Source organism: Vulpes lagopus, chromosome 1 (genome assembly GCF_018345385.1).
Source record: "Vulpes lagopus strain Blue_001 chromosome 1, ASM1834538v1, whole genome shotgun sequence".
Taxonomy (NCBI): Eukaryota; Metazoa; Chordata; class Mammalia; order Carnivora; family Canidae; genus Vulpes; species Vulpes lagopus.
Window position 1 is genome coordinate 90,444,374 of NC_054824.1, and position 15,841 is coordinate 90,460,214.

General features: G+C 35.4%; 1 protein-coding gene across 1 annotated transcript in view; it reads right to left on the bottom strand.

Annotated features, from left to right (window-relative positions):
- Positions 1-9,559: 9,559 nt before the first annotated feature.
- LOC121473678 (T-cell receptor-associated transmembrane adapter 1) overlaps positions 9,560-15,841 on the bottom strand; it is a 37,461-nt gene continuing 31,179 nt past the window's right edge. Inside the window, exon 6 of the mRNA XM_041726306.1 lies at positions 9,560-12,266. Within this exon, the coding sequence (XP_041582240.1) occupies positions 12,009-12,266 (258 nt within the window). The 3' untranslated portion in view covers positions 9,560-12,008. The remainder of the gene's footprint in view (positions 12,267-15,841) is intronic.

A 15,841-nucleotide genomic window follows, 5' to 3' on the forward strand; every position in this document is an offset into this window, starting at 1 on the left:
CTTTGTGTGTTTTCTTTCTACTTAGACTCATTGATGTTCATCTTCCAACTTTTTTTTTTCTTCCAACTTTTTATAATAGATATTTTACCCTTCAGTAGTCACCCTATTTTTTTTTTCCTAACATAAGCACTCAAGGTTCTACATTTGCCTACAATCCACAAGGAAGTGGAATTACAGTTCCATTTTAGCTTTCAGTTTTGACTTTAATTATTTCCTCTTTTATCCATGGGTTACTTAAAAATATGTTTTTACAATTTCCAAATGTATGGATGTTTAAACTTTTTTAAAAAATTGATTTCTAACTTAGTTTCATTGTCAAGGAATATGTCTGTGTAGTCCTGGTGCTTTGACATATATTGAGACTCATTTATAGCTTAGAATGTGGTTAGTGATTTTCTTTTATTATTATTTTTTTAATTTTTCTTTTATTTTATTATTATTATTTTTTTTTGTCAATGATTTTCATAAAGGTTCCATGCGTTCTTGAAAATAATGTCCACTGGCTGAATATAGTTTTCTATGCAAGCCCTTTTTCCCAGTTCTTCACAAACATTTTCTGATCATGTCTTACCGGGATAAATGAATGAGGTTGGTTGTGGTCAGATGAGACAGATCTGTAAGGGTGAAGACACCCAGCCCGCTGTCAGCTTTCCCTGCAACAGAGCCAGTAAGGTCTCATGTGACTTGTAAATATACTGTAACAAGTTGCCAGAGCACAGCAGCTTACAGGTTTTGCATTAGGTCAATATTGACTATGTTTTGCAAATTTTTCAAATCCTTACTGATTCTTTTGTGTATTAATTTATTAATTACAGAGAAAGTTGTGGTTACGTCTGTTATTTTTATACTTACTCTCTCTAGTTCCATAAATGTTGGCTTTACGGATGGTATTAGGTACATACAAATTTGAATTCTTAAATATTCCTAGTAAATATTAACTTCATTAGTTGCAGTGACTCTTTTATCTCTAGTCTTGCTTTCTGTCTTCCTGTCCATTTGTCTAACAGTATAACCATGCCAACTTCCTTTTATGTTATTTACTTATATTTTTTTCATCCTTTTATTTTTCAACTTTTTGTATCCTTATGTTTTAGGTATATTACTGATAGGGAGTAGGTAGGTGGATTATTCCTCCACAATTTTTGTGAAATATTACTTCTGATAAGTTTATAGACTTGATCTCTTATTAAAACAAGAAAGTTGTAGTCATAGGCTTTAATTTTTTCCATCATGGCAGTGAATTCTTTTCTGATACGATCTGCTAATCTTCCAAGTATTTATGTTTAAAAGCACTAAGATACCAGATATAACAATATTACCAGGTCAAGTGAGATAACCATTCAGAATTGCAAGTTTTTTAGGTATTTGTTAGTATTTGTTACAGGGCATGGCAACAATCTCTAAAGTCTTCAAAGTCTTACAAGAATCTTTTCTGATACTTTCAAGGACAAATTTAAATTAATAGAACACTACAAGCTGGTAACAGTTATGAATATTCACACAAGTCTCCTTGTTAGAGGAAATAAGATTGATATTCTTGTGAATGTTCTCAATTTAATACCTTATCAAATCAGACCTCTTGAATGTGTTTTATGATGCAGAAAGCTCTCTCTCTCTCTCTGTGTGTGACTTTAGGAAAGAGGGGATATCTCTTTATCTCTTTTAGACTTTTTTGTTAATTGTGAAGACTTCTACTCTTTTTTAGATGAGGCTCTGTTAACTTCATGACTTAGCATAGGAGGTAAAAGCCAGGCTTAAGATCTCATTTTGATTTGCAGAGGTGGAATAAAGGATGAATAGGATTTTACTTATTAACAGTGAAAGAAGATGCATCTAGCATTAACCTTCCATATTCTGATTTTACAAATGAGGAACGTGCTATTTGTCATTGAATGCAATGAATGCAAGAATGACCAAACTGACAGGCAAACGTCACATTTTCCTCTTTAGGTAATCCAAGGTTTAAACCTTATAGAGCAGGGGACACTGCAGCACTCTCAGTGAGAGGGACCCATTTCTGTGTTCACCCAAGTCCCCCACCACAAGATGCTGCAGACCTGCCCCTGATTAGGAGATTAGTGACTGTCCCACTTCTCCATTCCTTTCTTTTCACCTGTATCAGAGCTGAACTCTGCAACCAACTTGATTTATATCTTTGCTGGAGGCTTGTCTTCAGGGCCTACTAGGTTGAATGAATTAGGTCAGACTAATGTGACCTGGATAATTGAAAATACAGCCAGTGATCTTGTCCTTAACAATCTGATGGGGAGATTGAGAGAGTGAATGAAGTATCAATAACCAAGGGATTGTTGGTCTTTTATTAAAAATAGGTTGGTTAATATTTATTTAAAGTATCTGTAAATGTCTTGCCAAATATTTTCTTTTAAGTGATCTCCTGAAGGCGCAATTTTATTCTCTTGATTGTATTTCCTCTGAATTGGTGAATATAATAATTAATAACTATGCAAATTTAGCCTCCCTAGTCATATATAAGATATTCTAAATTTTGGGGATCCCTGGGTGGCGCAGCGGTTTGGCGCCTGCCTTTGGCCCAGGGCGCGATCCTGGAGACCCGGGATCGAATCCCACATCGGGCTCCCGGTGCATGGAGCCTGCTTCTCCCTCCGCCTGTCTCTCTCTCTCTCTCTCTCTCTCTCTGACTATCATAAATAAATAAAAAAAAAAAAAAAAAAAAAAAAAAAAAAAAAAAAGTTAAGATATTCTAAATTTTAATGGAGAGGAACAAGTTTATGCATTTGTGAGGAATTTTAATATTAATCTTCCTGAAAACTGGCTTTTTAAAGATCCCTAAGAACATTCTGAGTGATGTGGAGTCAGTCTGTAAAAGGAAAAAAAAAACAATGCCACAGATTTCACTCTGACACCCTCACCTCACCCCATATGACATCATTTTAGCACTCCTTATTACCTCTTGGGAAAAAGTTCACTAAAAACTGAAACCAAGATATTTGTGGGTATATTAGATCAAGTCCACCCACAAGTAACAGAAAACTCAAATAACAATGGCTTAAATAAAACAGAAACTTCTCTCTCACATTGAAGAGGCTGCAGGTCCAAGGCTGGTGTGGTGGTGGTCTGCGTGTTAGGGAGGTAGGTTTTTCTTATCTTGTTTCTCTGACATCCCCAGCCCATGGCCTCTTGCCTGTGATCTAATATGGCTGCTTAAATTCAGGCACCAGATCTTTCCTCCAGCTGGAGGAGATGAGGGCCAATGAAGGCCACACAGAGCTATAGGGAGGGCATTGTTCCTTTAGCTATGCATTCAGTATCAATTGCACTGGACAAAGTTAAACAGACAATCAAGACTTTACTCAAGACTATGGCAGTAGAGGATAGAAACCAAATTCCACTCTACAGAACCAAAAAAACTGGAGAGATTTTAAAAGCTGGGTGGGGGCAATCTTAGGCCAGCTGTGTTTCGGATGGGCTTTACCTAAAGGAAAAGTAAACTCTCTCCTAGTTGGGTTTTTTTTTTCTCTCAGTTATTTGAAGAATAATTACAAAAACACAATAATGTTTAATTCAATAATTAATCTTATTGGCAGAATTTCAGGTACTACTATGACTTGTGTGGGAGAGATTTTGCAGGTGTGGAGGACCCTCCCAGTGTTCTGAAAATTCATTTTGTATCACTTGTTAAGTGATTTCCACTTATGTGAGCTATTGTATTGTATCACTTGTTAAGTGATTTCCACTTATGTGAGCTATTCTCTCTCCCTTCTGTAAACAGACTGACTTTTGACCACAGCATGAAAAACACTCAGGCCAGTAGATATTCCTCTTATAACCTGTTGAGTTTCCTACACGCCCCAGCGTGGTATGCTTTCCAAGAGTCAGTGGTATTCATTTCTAAAGTTGATCTAGCTATACTTGTTACTGTAGTTACATAAGATAATTGTTATGTTTCCTAATGAAATATGGGTGCGGAAGGAATATTTTCTTTCATAATTAACTTTGGTGCTTTGGAAAAAAAATCAATAAACCTAACTTGCTTAAAAATTGCTGCCAATTTTAGATGGTAGCAATACTTATAAAAGTCTTAGAAAAAAGGCCAAAAATCTGGAGAAGTTCTGCACTTAGATTTCATCACAAATGTTTTAAAGTTTTATTCTACTTTAAAGAAACTAAAACTGGGGCTTTAGACAGTGTTTTATAGTCAGTGAGATTTAAATAAAAAATATGGCATGGAAATCCCATCATAGATGTACTCAAGAAAAAGTCTTGTCCTAGGTCAAAAGGTTAATACCGAAAAGTGTATACATTTGAGGTCAAAATGTTTATGGTTCTTTTTATTATCCAATACTTGGATCATTTTTAAAAATTAATCTACCAATTCTTGTTTCAATCAATTGAGATGAAAACAGAACAAAAGTAAAGCTCCACTAAAACTGCCCAGTTTTATAACAGACCAAGAGAGTTGTTCATTACTTCAGAGGTGGCCAAGGACACTACTGATTGAAATGCTTATTCACTTTTCATTTTGGCTTAAATACAAAGATTTCTCTAATTTTAAATGAGATAACTTTAATCCTCACCCCACCCCCCAGATAAAATGGGACAAAATTGAGCAGAAAATCGGGGTTTAGCTTTAATATTGGAATTTTTTGTGTGTCTAAGTTAGTTTTGCCTTTTGAGGGGCTTGAGCATGACCTTTGTATAAAAAAATCATCAAAATGATGATGTCTGTCTTTCAAGGTATTTAAAAGCAAGTGTCATTGATAAAATATTTTCCTGTAAAAACACTTTGTTGTTTCTTTTTAAAGATTTTATTTATGTGAGAGAGAGAGCACACATACATGAGTGAGGGGCATCAGGTCAAGGAGAAGCAGGCTCCTCACTGAGCAGTGTGAGCAATGTGGGGCTCAATCCCAGGACCCTGGGATCATGGTGCAAGCCAAAGGCAGAGGCTTAACCCACTGAGCCACCCAGGTGCCCCAGTAAAAACATTTTGATATGAATATTTTGTGGGAGATGACTTAGTGTTTATATAGAGCAACAGACTGTCATTTAGGTGGACTTATGTTTGGATTTGTCCTAAACTGGAAATCGTGTGTGTGAAAGTGTGTTTTCCAGTGTGTGAAAGCTACCATAAATTGTCATTATTTTTCAACATTTTAAAGAAATGTTTTTTATTTTGTTTTAATGATAGTTTTGACTTTAAATAATAGAAACTCAGGGACACCTGGGTGGTTTAGTGGTTGAACATTTGCCTTTAGCTCAGGGCATGATCCCAGAGTCCCAGGATTGAGTCTGGCATCAGGCTCCCTGTGTGGAGCCTGCTTCTTCCTCTGCCTGTGTCTCTGCCTCTTTCTCTCTCTGTCTCTCTCTTTGTCTCTCGCTGTCTCTCATGAATAAATAAATAAAATATTTTTTTAATTTGTTTAAATAGTAGAAACCCAGTCTATTTAAAGTAGAGAAAGATTAATTATGACCAAATAGGTGGAGAATACGACAATCTAAAAATAGAGCTTGAAGGTCTTAGGGCCAACTGAAATGATCACTTCTGTACAGAGCCAGCTCTGGACTTAGACTGTGTGTTCAGATCTTGAATCTACAATTTATTTGTGCACTATTAGGGAAGTAATCTTCATCAGTCTTGGTTTTCTCATCTGTAACGTTAGTATTTAATAGCATCCATCTTTTAGGGTTTTATGTGACTAAATTAAGTATACAAGTAAACACAGCTCAGTGTCTTGTACTTAGCAAGTTTTTAATATTAGTTGTTGTTGTTATGGTAGTAAATTGATTAGTCTGATTAGTTATGGAGTCTTGAATGCCACTCTGTAGTGACTATCATCCTGCATTTACTCTTAGTTTCTGTCCTTTGTAACCGTGCCTCGCTTCCCAAAGCCCCCTTTCTATCGCATGGCATCCTTATGGCTCTCGCTTCAGTGACCACTGTTCAATCATCTATGTATAGATTGCTTCTGAAGATGAGTTAACTATCTTGATTCGAGTATTCACCTCTGATCTAGGCAGCCATGACTTCTTAGATTGTAGAACTGTTAGTGGGTAGGGTGTTTTCCCGCAGAACAGGTTAAAGGAATGACAAGCAGGATTAAGAGAGCACTTCTACTGGGTTTGTATTCTTTCTTGCTTCCTTCTCTAAATTTTGGTGTTTCCTGTTTTTAGTGTCTTATTATAAATTGTCTGTTCTGTTAATCAAGTGACAAAAAAAAAACCTCAGAGAGAGATTTAGAGCATATTTCAAAACTAATCACCCTAGTTTTACTTTGCCAGAAATAAGCGCTATAATACCAAAGGGAAATGGGTTATTGCTATTATTCTTGCAATTCGAGTGAACATTTTGGAGCTTTAACATTCTCAGTGAAAATAGCGAGAATTCATCTGTTTTCTAGTCGCAAATTTTCTCTGTATTCTTGTCTGTGCATTTTTTTCTTAGTTGAAATGTGAATGCTTATAATGAGACTCCTCTGGGACATAAGCCCTGAGAACTGCCACAGGTAAAGTATACATATTCCCTTAATAATTGCATAATGATCATAATTCATAGCTTACTAATTAACATTTAAAAGACTACAAGTTAGGTTACAGAATTACACTAAATTACACAAAAAATATATTGTAGAATTACAAAGTGGTATGAGAGACTTGGAGTTTTGCTTCTGGTCAAGATGAAATTACATTTTAGATTTACCCTCTCACTTGGATTCATATACCCTCCGACCTTAAACAATTACAACCCAGACAAAGTATATAAGACATTGGCACTCAAGACATTGGCTATCAGGCAATGGAGGACAATCATCTCTGAAGGATGAGAAATAAGGTGAACTCTACTGTTGCCATATCTTGTTGTCTAGAGAAAGTTTTCAGGCCTTAGAGCAAGTAGAGGGATTGTGGGTATTGCCCACTGATCACCAGAGCCAAGAAGATGAAGCTTCATGTAAAAAAAAAAAAAAAAAAAAGCCAGGAAGGTGGAGTACTGGAGGAGAGAGAACCGTACATGAACTCTGAGATATGTAGAGTTCCCGTGAGTAATTTAGCTGAATACTGATCAGTACATGCATGTAAGAAAGCTACCAAAAGCTTGGAGGTAAAGACCCACCTAAAAAAGATTAGAGAAAACAGTGCCCATGCCTCACACAAGACTGGACAGAGTACCTGTTTTCCACAACCAAAGCAGAACACCTTGTAATTGAGAAGGGTCTGCTGAGATTCTCTTCCTCTCCCTTTGCCCCTCCCCCAGTCACATGCACTCTCTGTCTCTCAAATAAATAAATAAATAAATAAATAAATAAATAAATAAATAAAATCTTTAAAAAAGAAATATAAGCAAGATACTAAAGGGCCAAATTGTGTCCAAGTAACCTATTTTCCAGAACAAGGCTCAAGAGTATTAATAGGATTACAATATATCCATCTCCAAACAGAGTAATTTTCACAATGTCTTCTGCACAATTAAAAATTACTAGGAATTTTAAAAAGTTGGAAAATATAGCCCATAATGAATTAAACTAGTCAGTTGAAACGCAGAAGACAGAGATGATAGAATGAGTAGATAAAAACATTATAGTAGTTGTTAAAGCTACATTCAATATGTTCAAAAAGTGAGAAGGAAGGTTAGACATGTTTGATAGCTATGTGGAAAATGAAAAAAAAAATTACTCAAGCTGGATTTGTAGAGATAAAAATTAAATTGTTTGAGATTTAAAAATATCTATCTTGGATTACTGATGGATAAACATTTTAGAAGCAAAGGTCAGTAACTTTGAAGACATAGCAAAAGAAACTATCCAAAATGGAGCACAGAAAAAAGACTGAAGTAAATGTATTAGTGAAATGTGGGAGAATTTGCAAGTGATTGAAGAACTTGATGATGAGGGGGGAAGGAAAAATATTTAGGGAAATATTGGTCATTTATTTCTCTGCATTTGATGAAAACTATAAATACACAGATTCAAGATGCTCAAGAATGTCCTAATACAAGACACATAAAAACAAACAAAAAACTACTCCAAGGCATGTTATTTAAAACAGTGAGAAGGAAAATCTTAAAACAATCAGAGAAAATAAGAAATAACAGAGGGACAAAGACAAATATGACACTAGATTTTTTTCTTCAGAAAAATGTAATTGAGAAAGCAGTAAAGCAGTATCTTTGAATTACTGAAATATATAGTCAACTCAACCACAATTATTTTACCCAGAGAAAAGCTTTCAAAAATGAAGGCAAGTAGAGTTTTTCAGATACATAAAAGCTGAAGGAATTCATCACCAGCAGACCTGTTTTAGAAAAATGTTTAAGAAAGTCCTTTAAGCTAAAGAATAATGATAGTAGATAGAAGCCTGTGATCTGCACAAAGGATTGAAGAGCTCTGAAAATGTTAACTATAGAGATAGACATGAAGCTATTTATTATTATTTAAATCTTTTAAAAAGAGGATTGGCCTTATTAATAGAAATAACAAGGATAATTCCTTATTAAGGGAAAAATAGTAACAGTGTATAAAATAAATTAATCCCAGAGCACAAAAGCCAGAAGGGCAGAAGTAGAAGTACACTGTTTTAAGGTTCTTATACTATACCAAGGTAGTAGTATATCATTTGAATATAGGCTGTGATAAGTTAAAGATGCTTATTATAAACTCTGAGCAATCACTAAAATGACACAACAGACTTCTAAGTTTCCAACAATGAAGATAAAACAGAGTCATAAAAATATTACCAATGTACAGTTGGCCCTTAAGCAGCATGGATTTGAACTACATGGGTTCACTTACATGCAGATTTTTTTTTTGATAAATATGGTACAGTACTGTAAATGTATTTTGTGATTTTCTTAATATTTTCTCCAGCTTACTCTACTGTGAGAATATAGTATATAATACATAAATATACAAAATATGTGCTAATTGACTGCTTATGTTTATTGGTAAGGCTTTCAGTCAACAGGAGGCTATTAGTGGTTAACTCAAAAGTTATATGTGGGTTTTTGACTGTGGGAGCAGGGAGTTATGTCCCTAACCCTTGTAATGTTCAGATATCAACTGTAATATAGAAGTCATAAAAAGGGAAAAATGAGTGAAGAATAGATGAGAAAAATAGAAAACAGAGACCAAAAGTATTGGTTTAAACCCAATCATATCAATAACTGCATTAAATAAGAATGGTCCAAACACCCTAATTAAATGGCAGAGATTTTCAGATTGGATTAGAAAAGTAAAACAAACTCTATGCTGCCTATAAAAATGCATTTTAAATAGAGAGGATATAAAAGACTTGAGTAACTCTATCAACCAAATTAACTAATGGCATTTAAAGAATATCCTAACCAACAAAAAATAGACTATGCATTCTTTTCAAGTGCATATCATCATTCACTGAGATAGACTATATTCTGGGCATTAAAGGAAGGCTCAATAAATTTAAAAGGATTCAAGTCATGTTTTCTTACTACAATGGAGTTAAATTAGGCATCAATAACAAAAAGAGATCTGGAAATTCTTAAAATACTTGGATACTAAGTAACACACTTCTAAATAACCCATGGGCCAAAGAAGAAATCAAACAGAAAGTAGAAATATTTGAAATAAATAAAAACACAATATATCAAAATTTGTGGGAGATTTATAAGACCAAATACCTAGTTTAGACAAGAAGAAAGGTCTCATTACTGACCTGCTTTCACTTTGGGAAGCTAAAAAAAGAAAACACACAGATGAAAACACATTGGTCAGAAAAAATAATATAGATCAGAGGGCAAAATAATGAAACAAAAATATAAAAACAATCGAAAAATTATGTGAATGGTAACTGGTTATTTGAGAAAATCAATAAAATTGATAAATCTCTATCTAGACAAAGTGGGGGGGGGACAAATTCCCAGTATCAAAGAGAGGTTAAATCATTAGATTCTACAGATATTAAAAGAACAATATGGGGATATTTCAAACAACTTTATGCCAAGAAATTTAACTGCTCAGATGAGAGGGATACGGTCCTCAAAAGATGCAAACTACATCATTCACTCAACAGGAAATAGATAACTTGAATAGTCTTTTCTCTATTAGTAAATTTACATTTATAGTTAAAAACCTTCCAAATTATCAGTCATCGAGTACAATTGAGTAGAATTCAAATGATATAAACCAGAGGCAAAAAATTCAAATATCTTTAGGAGCTAGTGTAAGTGAATGATGTAGATTAGTTACAGGAAGAAGTAACTGCCAAAAATACAATCAAACTTTATTTTTACTGAACCACAGTATGTATAAAAAAGTAACACAAATGCACATAATAGTGAAGATTTTGAAAATTTCAAGTCAATATATAATTAATTATTATTTCTATGTTTTTATGGCTCTTTTCTAAAATCAGGGATCTGGTTCTTTTTTCCTGCCCTTAGATATTAAAATTTTTTGGAATTTTTTATGGCATTGTAAACTTCAAATATTTTACTTTAGCATTGGCATTTAATTTTATGCCAGTTCATAATGGAAAAACAATTATTGACAGAAGTTGGTACTTCCAAATGTGGATAGAGTTCTTCCTTCTTCTCTCTTCAGGTGGATGGCTCCTCATTGTTCAATTCTCAGAATTAAAATGTTCTCCTCAGAGATGCCCTTCTCCCCATTATTGTTTCTCATTCTTCCATTTTCTTAATTGTATTTTTTCCCTAGTACTTATACTTTATTAAACTGAGACTCATCTTTTCTACACATTTCTAGCTCCATGGGGGCAGTGTCTACCTTGTTTTACCTCTGTTTTCCTCGTACACCAGTGTCTAAGTTAGTGCCTACACTGTGCTAGGAGCTCCACAAGGAACTAAAGAAAGAATGAGTAAAATCCACTAAGTCCTGATTAGAGGGCAGGACTACAGCTCCCATGTACATTTTCTTTGGTTAGTGATGACTTGAGACTCAACCAAACTCCTCTTTCAAGTGGAGGAAGGTAACAGAAAGATTTGTTTTTAAATAACTTCTTGGAGGGCAGTTTAGGAATTGAAATTGGACACATATTCTGACCTACTCATGACCTTTTAGAAGTATATCCTATGGAGATTCACTATGCACATGTTTTAAAGCAGCAATTCCTTTCCTAGGCATCTAGCCTCAATAAGTCATGTAAGTACTCAAACGTGTGGAAATGCATTCTCATTGCAATATTATTTGTAAAAGTGAAAAACAGAACTTGGAAGTAAGCTAAATGTACTTTCAAATTATTTGAATAAATTCTATGTAGTCATCAGTGAGATGCTATGCAGTCATTAAAATTATAGTATGTAACTCTACTTAGTTAAAGAAACAAGGAAAATAAGTCCCCAGTATATTAAGTGAAAAAATTTGAATAATATGTATAAATTTATTTTTTTGGTAAAAAAGAAAGAGACAACCCATGTGTGTACATATGGAAAGTTGCTCATAGTGATTATCTCTGGCAAGTGGAATATCCAAATCCTTTTTTGTTTTTATTGTTATAAGGAGCACGTATTAACTTTATAATAATTTTTTAAAGTAATAAAGATACTTCCATTTGGAAACAATACTTCTTAATTCCGCTTCTAGTAGGGATATATTTAATGTCTCATGTCTTTCAATTAGAAATTTCTTTCAATTAGGGGGTGTTTCATATCAATGAAAAATGAAAGATGTTTTTTTAAGAGTGGCTTTTATTTTTCTTTCAACATGTTCTAGAAGATACTTATGCTTAAAACATTTGTTTTATCTGAGTATTAAGTATTGTTGGTGAATTTGTGACTTCGTAATTAGGCTCAATTTGCGACCTTGAAATATTTCATTTTACATTTTACTACTAGGCATGTGTTAAGCAAATCTAAACAACTAATTTTCATGCCATTACATTTGGTGTGCAAGAACCTAAGCTCTGGATGAGAGATAAGCCACCATCCCCCTAACGAACGATTTAGATCGTCACCCTCCCATACCATGTTGTGCCGTATACGGATTTTGTTTTCTTTAACATCTCCAATAAGAGCCAGGTTATTGAGCTAGGTCACAGTCCAGCTAGTTTATAGATTCTTTCTTTGCACGAATCAATCCAAACAGTCTGATGGGATCATCATGAACATTTTCCTCTATTTCCTGGTTCTCAAGTGGGAAACTCTTTACCAAAGTGGTCTTAGAGAGGCTGACATCCTCTGCATGTAACTGCTCATCTTCATCCTTATCTAACACATAATTATTCTGTTTCTTGGGCTTCCTGTGCTTCTCCTCACAGTTGTGATCCAGCGAGGCATAGAATACCTGTGCTTCCTCGGATGCCTAAAAAAGAAAGGCATGTTAATTTTCCATTGTTATATCATTCCTTAACTTTGATGACTTCTGGGAATTTCTAAGGTCTATGAAAAACAAGCAGCTTGTTTTCTGCGCTTTGGCTACCTTGTTTTGCCAAATTTGTCCGGTCGGATGTGACAGCACAAAACAACAGCTAACTCAAGACTTTTGAGTAGAAAAACACTTCAATGAAATTTTTGCGTATTTTGATTTCTTTCTTGTACACAAAATATACACGAACATTTTGGGTGGACTCTCACGTGCCTCTCCCTCTGCCTTCACCTGATGTAGCTTTTGTGCTGCTTTTACCAAGTGACAATATTCCAATTTGTTAAGCTGGGCACAAGCACGATAGGAAGGAAGGCAATGAATATCAAAATCTACCTTATATACATTTAATAACTGGTCATTTGATGGTACACACAAAAGTCCCCAATTTTTCTACATTTTTGAGGTTTGGGAGTATCAATTATAAAGATTCAGATGACAGTATCCATTTATGTGACCAGCATCTGGCAAGAATTCTACTTTCCATCTCCCTCCCATGATTTCCTTCTCGCCTGCCTGTCTGCAGGTTCCCTCTGAGCTCATTACAGGTTGGCCTGGAGATCTTCATTTGCACCCAGGAGGGAGGGTGTGCTGGGCCTTGACCTAGAGCTGAGAGAATAAGGACAGGAGACAAAGGAAGCCTGGGGAACCAGTAGGCTTGAAGCCAACACCTTGAATTTGGTGTGGGAAAGCCTCGCCTTGAATCCTGGCTCTGTAACGTACTTATCGTGGGACCTTGGGCGATTTTGAAAAATGACTTTGAGCCTCAATCTTCTCACTTATCAGTTGAGGGTATCTATCTTCTAGTGTTAGGAATAAGTAGAGATAATATAGGTGGAAGCTATAATCATTGCCCAAAGATAAATTGGGGGATTATAGTCATTAGAAGTTGTAGGCTAAAACTTTACGACAGCTATTGAATAAACCAAAGGATTCACCCTTAAGAGCAGGCCCCAATTATATCAATTTGTGGGGGGCATGGACTAGGGAAGCAACAATGAGGTTAACAGAACTTCTAATGCATCAGTAAGCATCTCCCTGTTGCCCTCGTTTGCATGCTAAGAGTTACCTGTCTTAATATTTGCTACCAGGTGGAAGAGATGGTCCTATTTACAACCTCTCCGGTGTCTTGTCTTTATTTTCCCTAAAATAATCATTTCGGGGAAATTGCAATAGCTGCCTCACTGGTATCCTTGCTCCACTCTCTTCCCTTTGCCAATTAGCCTGGCTGTGGTCTTCAGATTATCTTCCTAAGCCACAACTTCGATAGTTTTGCCATCCTGTCTGCAAAAATTTAGCGTACAAAATCTGAGTTTCATATTCTGACATCTAAGGTCACCTTTTTTATTTTGATCCTGCTACTCCCTCTCCCCCGGCCCCCTAAACGGTATTCCAGACAAGCGGGAAAATTCACTGCTTCCCACACACACCATCTACTTCTGCCTGCTTTGCCTTTGCCCAGACAGACAGAGAAGGAGATTCAAAAATAACTAGAAGGCACTCAGTGATACAAAGGGATGGATATCTTTTTTGTCTGTCCAGCACTTTGTTCCCTTTTTTCTTTGATAAATTCTCCTTTTTATTTTGGGAAATCCTTCTGCTCTGAGTCCTGGAGAGGCTGCCAATTACAGTCCTGTACCCCAAGCCTAGCACGGAACTAAACATGTGACTCAGGCTAGAACCAACCATACCACCCATTTCCTTGGCAAAACAAGTTGGTCCAGGAATGGACATGTGAAGGATGCCTGGGTGGCACAGTGGTTGAGCATCTGCCTTTGGCTCAGGGTATGATCCCAGGGTCCTGGGATCGAGTCCCACTTCAGGCTCCCTGCAGGGAGCCTGCCTCTCCCTCTGCCTATGTCTCTGCCTCTCTCTCTGTGTCTCTCATGAATAAATAAAGTCTCTTTTTTTAAAAAAAAGAATGGGCATGTGACTTAAGCAGAGCCAATTATATGGCATCTTTGGAATTGATGTACAGATGTAGGAAAATGTGTTTTTCCTTGGCACTGGGAGGAAGAAAATCTGGGTCCATTCGTGGCTTGCCCAGCCTCCACAGAAGGGTCCATTGGTAATAGAAGAGAAGGAATTCATTAAGCAGGAGAAGCAGGGAGGAGAAATGGAGAGAGCCCTCATATTCAGTCATCTCAAAAACAAAATACACCCTTCAATCTTGCAGTTATAGGAGGCAATAATTTCCCTTTTTTGCTAACGTGGTTTGAATCTGGTTTCTCTAATTATAACTATAAGCAATTCAAATAACATATGTTTGGTCAACAGTTGGTCGACTTTATCAAGTGCTTCAGAATTCAAAGAATGTAAATTCTGAGAAAGTATCACAGATTGTACATAAAGAGTCCCTTGTGACCTCCAGAGCGTGGTTTCCTTTGAGTGTATGGGGTGAAAAAAAATATTGACAGTAGTAAAAGAATGTGTATCTATGGAAACAGTAGAGGAAAGTAAGAATCGCTTTAGGAATTAGGGAGAAATACAGGTAGAAGGTGAATTTTGTTGTTTTGTTTGTTTTTATTTTTATATATCCGGGTGATTTGTGCATATTGGTAGGTAGTGATGGTTCTTTAAAGAAAAAATGGAAAATTGAGACAAATGAAATAATTGAAGGTACAAGACCTTGAAAGAAATAGAAGAAATGATGAAAAGCATAAGTAGGGTGTTGGCTTTGGAAAGGAGAGCGGATACTTCAGACATAGGAGGAAAATGCAAGATCAGTGGGAGACTGTGACATCGAGGGGAGCAAGCTCACACTGGTGTCCCTCATTTGTATTACAATATAGGAATTTTGTGGACTCATTTTATTATTAGGTTTCCTGATGACGTCTTGCTAGTTAATAGTAGATATTGAAATTATAATTTCTGAACTGTACACACCATTTTTAAAGGGCAAGAAGCTTATTTCTTTTTCTAAGAAACAGACACTTTATCCATAAAGCTTTCTGCATAATATTGTAGACTACTTTTGTAATTGGCCAACGTAAGTATTGTAGCAGCAAACCGGGTAGTGGCTTTCATGATAATGATCATTCTAATAAATGGAATTAAGCAAATATAAAGAAATTACGTTTAATTTGTGGAACTAAATTTGTGAGAAGGATATAATAGAATAAAGGCTAATCTCCTTAGAAGTGTCTTTAAATACATAATTTATAAAATAACAGGCTTTTAAAGACATTTAAAGCTTTGCATAATTTCCACTTGAGTAAAAGCCAGATGTACCACAATTCATATGTACTAAATAGTAACTTTTATTATCAGTTTTAAGTGCCTTTGCAATTAAGGTGCGGTGCATCTCTACATTTTAGATGGTGTGGTTATATTTTAACTTTCTCTAAGAAGTTTTCTTTTTATTGTCCTGGATTTAGCAGGTCATATGAGAACATGCAGGTTTATATATCTTTTATCTAAAAAAAATTTTAGCACTAATTGAACAGCAGGTGACAGATTTGTGCATCAGAAAGTGACTTCATATTCTGCTTAAACCTTACCACATCTTGGTTTCT